At 34.7% G+C, this 9,914-nt stretch overlaps 1 protein-coding gene across 1 annotated transcript; it reads right to left on the reverse strand.

Moving 5' to 3' along the window:
* Positions 1-7,343: 7,343 nt before the first annotated feature.
* Positions 7,344-9,581, reverse strand: LOC144571546 (aspartyl protease family protein 2-like). Its single transcript, XM_078320874.1, has one exon. It carries the CDS (start codon positions 9,322-9,324, stop codon positions 7,696-7,698), a length of 1,629 nt encoding a protein of 542 aa, XP_078177000.1. The 5' UTR covers positions 9,325-9,581; the 3' UTR covers positions 7,344-7,695.
* Positions 9,582-9,914: the final 333 nt, after the last annotated feature.

Here is a 9,914-nt window from a genome sequence, read left to right on the forward strand (position 1 = left end):
ATTTTTTATTTATGTATAATTTTTTATAAAATTTAGACTAAAATATTATGACAATGTAAAATTAATTCTTATTTTTCGTATTAAATTTTTATATGATTGATTCACATATGTATTTGATTTTCATAGTTCGCAAGTTTATTGACAAAACATAAATTATTAAAGAAAAGTAGTATTACAAGTAGCTAGTTTTATATGTTATAGTTGAATAGATTCAATTTTTTTCAAATTAGTTCTATGTTTTCGCAGAATATTACTTTAAAATTAAAAATAGTGACCCGATTTGGAGAAAAAAAAATGTTTAGAGACTATAAAATAATTATTCTTAATCTGTATCTTCTATTATTAAATAATTATATTTATTAGTGTTATGCATATATGTATTTCATTATTGAGAAATATTTTGTCTCCTCGAACCATCGTACTAGAGTGCGTGCCTCCGACTAGTTTAATAGAAAAAATCTTTCAATTTTGTCTAATTTTCATTTCTAGCTTATATTCAAGTTTTTAAAGTTATGTTTATAACATTTTACAATGCTACTCGCAAGTATTTAAACTTTTATCTGCAGGTATTTAAATTTTAAATTTGTGTAGTTTTAACTCCTAAATACTTTTGTTTTCAAGTAAAAAAAATGAAAGATTTCTTTTATCCACTCTTTATTTTTATTTTCTCTGATCATTCTCGTCCATTTTTTCGACGATTCGTAATGAATTTTACGAATCTAAAAATACGAACGTTTCTACTCGGTTTTCACTTTCAAATGAGATCCATAATGAAATACTTTTGAGTTATTTTCAAGTCTTTTTTTTTTTAAGTAAAGCCTATGAGTACTTTAAATTTTCAAACTTTCAAACCTCAGTCTAAAACAATCTAAACCTCTGATGTCACCATCTGAACTACTATATTCAAGCGTTTAAACCTCTAATGTCGATCATATAGTATCACACATTTAAACCTCTCTGTGTACAACTGTTTAAAGTAATCGTGTCAAACATTTAAATGGTTTCCATGTCATTAAAAAGTCGTAGACTGAGATTTAAAAACTTGAGAATTTAAAGTGCTCATGAGCTTCACTTAAAAAAGAAAACGACGCTTGAAAAAAAAAACTCAAAAATATATTTTCATGGATCTCATTTGAAAGAGAAATTCGAGTAAAAAAACATTTATATTTTTAGATTTGCAAAATTTATCACAGATCATCAGAAAAATTGACAAGAATGATCAGAGGGAAAAAATGGGTGAAAGAAATCTTTATTTTTTTTAGCTTGAAGACAAAAGTAGTTAGAAATTAAAACTATTCAGATTTAGAATTTAAATGCTTGCAGATAAAGATTTAAATACTGCAAGTAACATTGTAAAAAGTTATAAAAAGAGCTTTAAATCTTTGAATATGAGTACTGAAAATGAAAGTTAGATATTAAATATTTAAAGAGCGTGTTCAGGATTTAAATGAGAGACAATTATCAAGCTTCATATTGTTATAAGTATTTTAAATAATAAATTCAATTGGACCCGAATTCGATCTGAAATTCATTTCGATAATAAATATGAATCAGCATGTGGGTCCTCAAATTTGCATTAGATGTAGAGTCGCACATAAATTCGGTAAAAAATTTGTTGAAATTGTATTCAAATTATACAAAATCTGAAACCCGGATGGCCGAATTCAATTCATTACCAGAGTTGTGATTTTTCAGTTTTTAGGCTCCGACGGTGAGTAAATCAGGGATGAAAACGGAGCGGATAATGCTAATACCATATCCGCATCCGTCGGATAATGAGCGGATACGAATACGGATACGGATAGTAAACGGATATCAAAATTCAAAACCAAATCCGCCTTAAACGGATACGGATACGGAACGGATAGTCCACGGATACGGATTCAAATACGGATATAAACGAATAATGGTCGGATAATTAAGATATATGAACTTCTAAAATACAAATATTAATTAAAACATTAAATATAAATATTAATGAACTTATAAGAGATGAAAGATAATTTATTCATATAATATATATATATCAAATAAGTGTATAAAAGATGTTGTGGTGTAGTGGTTTGAAACTTAGTTTTAAGGCATTGAGATGGAAGGATATGGGTTCAAATCCCACCTATAGCAAATATTTATTCCTCTTTTATATGGGTTTGGCCAAACTATCCGAATCCGGATATCCGCTCCGTTTAGGACTCTATATCCGAATACGGAGCGGATATCCGCAGGATAATCCGGCTCCATTTTCACCCCCTAGAGTAAATGCATGCGTGTCGCATTTTCTTGGAAGCCCTCCAATAATGTGGAATTGTCGCAATTTCCCGCTGAAGATGGTTCGTCTTCGTTACAGATTTTTTTTATAAAACGTAAATAAATAAAAAGAAAATCAGAAAACGGACTGATTACTCTTCAAATTACAAAAGCTATCAGAACACAAAATAATTTTCGGTTATGTAACCAATTTTTTTTTTTTGGTTACCTCATTGCCACACCATTACACCCCAATTCACAGTATAGATTCCACACATTTAAAATAAAAGGGAGATGATATGAGTACCCGCACTCTCATCCCCCCATTATCTTTCCAATTTTATTTGTTCAATCTCGTCCACATTTCTCATTATCTATAAGGAATTTTGCGAATCTAAAATCACGAACGTCTTCTACACAATTTTATCTTTCAAATGAGATCCATGATGACATACTTTCGAGCTCGCCATCACACAAGTATTTATACCTCGTCATTTAAGTATTTATACATAGTATTTTTCACATACGACACTGCTGACATTTAAAAGTATAAATATCAAGTATTACAAGTATTTATATCTATGCACTGAAGTATTTATACCTATGGGGTCAACTATTTTTGTTAGAGAAATGTTGACGCAGGGATGATTAGGAAAATGTGATACGGAGATGCGGGATCCACGATTGGGGATAAATATTTACAAGTATAGGTATAAATACTTGTACGATGCGGTATAAATACTTGCACAATGAGGTATAAATACTTGTGTGACGATGAATCCGAAAGTACGTCATCATGGATCTCATTTGAAAGATAAAATTGCGTAGAATACATTCGTGGTTTTAGATTCGCAAAATTCCTCATAGAACGTGAGAAATGTGGAAGATATTGAAAAAAAAAAAACCCCACCTCTAAAAACGTGTATGATTCTTCTCCCCATTTAGTTTGAGTGGTCTCTCCATATTGTTATACATACAAGTATTAATATCTTAATTTGCAAGCATTACTTTATTATCTTCCAAGTATTTATACTAGTGTTTTGAATAAATTTAATTAAATTAGTTAGTTAAGTTAGTTTATGGGAAGTTAAAATATGTTTAAGAGATGGGGGTATAATGCGGGTACTGGAGTGTGGGGATTGAAATAATTATTCAAAATAAAATTAAAGGTAATTGAAATAAATTTTCAGTTATGTGGAATAAAAAAAATGAAAAAATAAGGTGGTAAACGAAATTAATTTTCTGTCCATAGAGTGGAAAAAAAAACTTTTTTTTTGCTCCATAATAATTAATTTTGGTTACTACCTTATTATTATAATTTTTTTTAACTTGTGAAATATGTATGTGCCTCAGGAGTACAGAGTGTAATGGAGTAGCAAGCGGATAAATGAATATTTTTCTCGGTTAACTCATGAGATAACCGAAATTATTTTCAATTCTGATAATTTTTGTAATTTGAAGAGTAATCAATACGTTTTTTTTTTTTTGTATTTACATTTATAAAAAAAAAAAATCCGTCCCTAGCTCTAAAAAATCCGAGATTGATCGTTCCTGATTCAAATTTCTTTTGCTTGGTAGATTCCTTTAATAACGGGTTGTATTAATCGTATATCAGCGTTGGACAGTACAAGAATGTAACCGAAATAAAATATTAATATTTTATTTTATATAAAAACTAAATTGTGGCATGAAATTATGACACTTAAACACTAAAATGCTAAAAAAGAAATTCATCACGAAAATTTTAACAACAAAAGTCCATCCAAAAAAGTTCTGATCGTCTGAGATAACCTATTTTTTAGTTTGTCCAAAATCGAATTAGATAAAGAATTCAGATCTAGTCAATATTCACGAGGTATATCAATAAAGAGAGATAGGTTAAAGATTCGTGTCAATTTGCAACAGACCGTTTAGATTTGAACTCAAATTTTGAGTTATCTCACAAAATTCAAGCCCTCCGAAATAATACATAACGAGTAGTAGAAGACAGCCAAGAATACTAGTAGAAAAAATTCTGATCGAGGCACAGCTCTGGGCCAAACACTGCTTAGGCTATTTCGCTTGTACCGGTGCTAGTTTTTGTGCTTTATTGTTGTCAGATAATTTTGCTAGTTTGTGTTATATTTATTGCTATGTACAATGAGTCAATGAGAGAGCAACTCCTTGAATGATATAACTTATTTATCTGATGCAATATATACATCCTGCAGGATCTGCCATGATCCCTCAAAAAAAAAAGAAAAAAAAAAAGAGGGATGTATTTGTCAACTAGGTTCAAATCCGTCTGGAATTTTAAATTTGATCGAGCACCTTCATATATTTTCACAATCGCAAGTATACTACTGAAATTTTAATTATTACCATATTAAAAAAAAATTAAATCAAAACACTCTCGTTTAGTAAGAATTCGAAAATTACTCAAGCCGCGGATTCAATCTGTGGACCCATTTAATGGGACTGCACAGTTGATTAGCGAACTCGGACTGGGGTCCGCAGATTCAATATGTTGACCCATTTAATGGGACTTCACAGTTGATCCGCGAACTCAGACTGGAATCCGCAGATTGAATCTGCGGCCCCACAATATATATATTTTCTTTTTGTTTACATAAGGCTCACATTTTGAGATATCTCAGAGGAGCAAAATCTCTGACCAATTTAATGGAGTTAAAATCATTGTATATAACCAGAGAAAAAACAATATAACTGGAGTTGTAGATTGAATCTCCAGACCTCTGTAGATCGTTTGTGCGGTCTTCCATTAAATGGGGCTGTGAATTAGCTCTGCAGCTTGAGTATTGATGAAATTTCTCCAAAATAAGAGTGTTTTGGTTTTTTATTTTATTATTTTGGGGCAATTTCACGTATACCCCTCAAAAACTTCAAAATTATGTATTTCCCCCTCTAAAGTTTGAAATTACATATTTCCCCCTCTAAACTTCAAAAACTCACAAATTTACCAATTTTATTGTATTTTATATTAAAACTCATTCAAATATCTTAAAATACCCATTTTACCCTTTATTAAAAGCATATAAACCCCATCAAACTCAAATTTAAATCTAAAGGGTTCCTCTACCGTTTGATCCGTGTACATCGCATTAAGATTTGTGCATAGTGCTTCAATTTCGTGTTGATCTAGCATGCACGGATCTTAAAGCAATATTGATTGGTGCGCATCGCATTAAGATCTGTGCACGTCACATCAATATACGTGTCTGTTCGCATCAAGATTCATGCTGATCTTGCGCACGCATATTTAATAGCAGTTTGGACGGTAGAAAAATTGTTCAGATTCAATTTTGAGTTTGATGGGCTTTATATGTTTTTAATAAAACGGGTAAAATGATTATTTTATAAATTTAGAATGACTTTTAATATAAAAGACAATAAAATGGGTAAATTTGTGAGTATTTGAAGTTTAGAGGGGGAAATATGTAATTTTAAACTTTAGAGGGGGGAATATGTAATTTTGAAGTTTTTGAGGGGTATACGTGAAATTCCCCCTATTATTTTATTATGATAACAATAAAATTTTCGGAGTATACTATTTACTTCAGCACTACATCTGACGGCTTAACTTTTACAAGCAAGGAAGAAGGAAAGAAAAGAAATTCAAAGAGTTTCTATTAGTATTAGGGGTGTAAACGGTCGGATACTGATCGGATAGTGGTTTTACTGTATCCGTATCCGTTATAACTTTTCGGATACAGATACGGATAGTCTCGGATACATATTGGATATTAAATGTCACGGATACGGATCGGATATCGGACGGATACAGATATTTTTCATAATTAGCTTGTTAGTTACAAAACATTTATTATATTATTAAAATATTAGTCACTAATTATGTCATAGTGTTATATTGTTCATCAAAATATATGTCTATATTGTTATTTAATAAATTATTCGTACAATATGCAATTTAATAAATCAATTTAAGAATATATATCACATTTGTTGTGGTTTAAAAGTGTAAACGGTCGGATACGGATAGTTAAAAGTCTTACTGTATTCGTATCCGTTATAATTTTTTGAATATGAATACGGATAGTCTCGAATACGGATATGGATCGGATAATTTAAGTACTTTTATGAATTCAGATTCTGACGAAATTGAATATTATCCGATCCGTTTACACCGATTCAGTATAAACTATAAAGAGATATTTCTCAAGCATACACATACAAGAGTTTTGAAAATATTTTTTTAATATTTTTCGGAAAAGATAGCATTAGGAATCAGGCAATAAAGAAAGATAAAGTGGACCAAGGGACATAAAGATACAGAAACACAAAATTTCTTTCTTTTTATATATTTTAAATAATAATTTGAAACTTTATTTAAGCTAGAGAAAATTTGAGGGGTCACATGTTAAGGTGAAAAAGAAAACTACAATTAATGCTGTGATACAAAAAAATTCGTGCTTACGTGGCGATTTCCATCCACATTAGCAAAATTATATCAGATAATTTACAATTTTGTCAAAATATGATAGGGTAACTTAATTAAATTTGAAAGCCGGAGGCTTATTTATCACAAACGAATAGATGATAAGATGAATCCTTAAATGTATTAGGGTGATCAAAGACCAAACAAATCATATAATATCATTTCCATGGAGCTGAGTGAGGTTTAGGTGCTGACTTTTTTTGTCTCAAAAATAAAATCAGGTTTAGGTGCTGAGTGCTGACTGTTGACTGTTGAGGGAAGGAAAGAGAGCCATGGAAATGAGAGCGCATGTGTTATCAGTTTGGCATGTTCTAGTATTATTCAATCAAAAAGAGAGCAGTTGTAAAGGATTTTAGCAGAGCATCTGTATTCTGTACAGAAGATAAAGATTTTAGCAGAGCACTTTTGGCTTCATGCAGCCGACCAAGGACCAACTATATGTATCGCAGTTATAATTGTACAGTCCGTGTGCTGTATGAAGTCAATGTTGCTCTGTTCAAATCTTTACCCACTGAATGAATACTATATGGAAATAGTCGAACAAAAGTCGTTGAAGGCTTTCTGGTTTCAACCTGAAAGTAGGGGATCTAATAATGACGACAGGACAAGTAAACAATGCATAGATGAGAAAGAGGAAATTATTAAAATTGAGCATTCCATTTGTCCACTTTAAGCACTTCAAACAATTTATTTTACACTTTCTGTGGGTGATGATGAAACATCAATCCCCAATTTTTTCAATCCTAGACTCCTAGTCTATCAGAAATTCAGAATCCCCCATCAAAAAACCTTCAGAAAGGCGGGAAAACTAACTGTATGTTAACAATCTATGCTTTACATCTCCTTAGAGAAGCAACTGGTGTTAAAAAAAAAAAAAGATAATGAAAAAAGAAAAGAAAAAGTTCCGATACCAAGCTCCTAAAATGAAAGGTTCAAAACTAAGACCCAATTGATCAAATTGAAATAAGAATTCCCCACAGGTAACCATATATCTAGACTTCGGCACACCTCATCGGTGCGAACCCGAGCCGATCCTGCTTCAAGTCGTACAAAATGTGAAAATTCTGTTGCTGGTAGTTTCCGAGAATAGACAACGATGACTGCGGTGTGCCGAGCATTGCAAGGCACATGATCTCGTCGGGATCAAGCCGAATGAAGTAATTCTCAGTTGGGAAATTCCACACAGCACCATCAGCAAACTCGATTGCAAAACTCGGTAGATCGACCTTCTCAACACCGGACATGTTATAACATGGGCTTAACACAGGAAAATCCTCAACCAATGGGTACGACTTGACCCGCTTGACAAAGGCCTCTCGGATAATTGCATATGCAGGTTCCGAGAAATAACTGAGTGTGGTACCGGAGTCGATGATGGTTCCCCCAACCCCATCCTGAGAGAGATCCCAAGTCTGCATCGGTATCGGCAACCTCTCGCCACCAACAATTATGTTCTTCACCTTCACATAGTAGAAAGTATCGGTCGGTACCTCTTTCCCTGCCTCTTTCACTTCAGAGACGAATGATGTGTACTTGAGTTCGGGGTGCTTTAGCAAATCTCTGTCTTCACCAAAAATGAGTTTGCTTGACACATTCAAATCACTGTTACGGTCGACGAGGCAATATGAGAAGGTGTGCCCGTACAAGGACCTGAGCTGAGAGGCGAAGGAAAGCGGCCCACGACCCAGGCCTAAAAGCCCGGCTGCACCATGGAATAAACCACGGTTCCAATGGCCACAGCCAAAGATTAAATTCTCTACACTGTGAGAGTCACCAGGAACCGTGAGATTGACCGTGAATGTCTCAAGTGCCAGGTCACCGGTGGTGTTGGACCGGTCCCCATACCAGTAGAAGTATGGGCAGGGCTGGTTGTGGCCACGACAGGGACGGGCCTGGTCTGGTGCTGCTACCAGGCCGCACCGCTGATCAGCACAGCTGACGTTACGGTACGAGGAGGATTGAGCCGGGTCATAATACGGGCCGCTCTGTTCAAAGCAATCCAAGCACGGTGCACACTGAATCCAGTTGAGATCACTGCCCGTGTCGAGAATTAACGAGAAGTGACGTGGTGGCGTACCTACAAACACATCCATCAGATACTCGCCGGAGCCAAGCGTCACTCCTGATTCCAGAGTTGCCATCAGCTGGCCATTGAGCTCAGGTGCCGCAACTGGTGCAGTTGCTGGTGCAGTTGCGGCTGACACACCACCGGCCTTGCGGCCAAGGTTGAATCCTGAGGTGGAACCTTGGTTCTTCCTCTCAGTGATTCGCTTGGAGAATGATTGAATTCTAAATTTGTCCCGGTATGCTGACTCTGTCAAGGATTGCAATTTTGTTTTATCAGGAGATGACGATTCTTTCGCGGCTCTGTGATTCAGATGCAGCTTTAACGGTGTGGCTGTCGCAGCCGTGCTTTTCTCCATCTGTTTTTGCTCTGTTTCCAGGTGACCATCACAGCTGGAGGAGTCGGGAGCCGCATTGAGGGTGAGGTGCACCGGCAACTCGATGCCTCGTATAAGCGAGCTTAAATTAAAACTTGAAGCTTTAGCTGTATGTGAGCCGAGAAGAGAAACCACCATAACAGTGAAACAAAAGAACATAACTTTCTTTGGCGATGTCATCTTCACACTAATTCTTCATCAAACAATCAATGGCAATGGCGTGAAGTAAGAACTAAGAAGGAGATACAAGAAGAAGAGAGGGAGCTGTTATGGAGATGCGTTAGTTGCTCTATATCGAGAAAGGGATGGAATCGAGGAATAAAGAAAGAGAGGAAGTGGGGGGGTTTAGGAGATTAAAATGGGGAATTCAAAAAATTGTTCTTCGTGTCGTTGGCTCGTTGTAAGGCAAAACTAACGGGGAATAAAAAAGCGAGGTTTGAATACGAGATGAGGAGGGTTGGTATTTGGAATGTTGGAGAGGGAGCCGTGGAAAAACGCGGCAATGCCGAGAACAGAGGGTCGGAGGCGAAGACCAGTTCATGCTTTTCTTTTTTTGTTTTAAATTTCTGTGTCCCCAAGCGACGAATTTTCCTTACTCGTTGCGGCTTACCTGGTCGTGGTGGCATTTTACCGAGGTAGGTCCGCTGTGGTATTTTTGCATATATCCTCGAGTTTTTGGGTATTCGCAATTATTATTGATTCGAATTTTTTTGGGCAGTCTATAAAAAATGTTTTAAATTTAAACTATTTAAACTATCAGATATTTTTTT

The sequence above is a fragment of the Carex rostrata genome, chromosome 19 (genome assembly GCF_964058835.1).
Source record: "Carex rostrata chromosome 19, lpCarRost1.2, whole genome shotgun sequence".
In the NCBI taxonomy this organism is placed as follows: Eukaryota; Viridiplantae; Streptophyta; class Magnoliopsida; order Poales; family Cyperaceae; genus Carex; species Carex rostrata.

Bases quoted from the DNA above. Each gene is read 5' to 3' on its own strand.
- LOC144571546 (XM_078320874.1), bottom strand. From the start codon at position 9,324: ATGACATCGCCAAAGAAAGTTATGTTCTTTTGTTTCACTGTTATGGTG.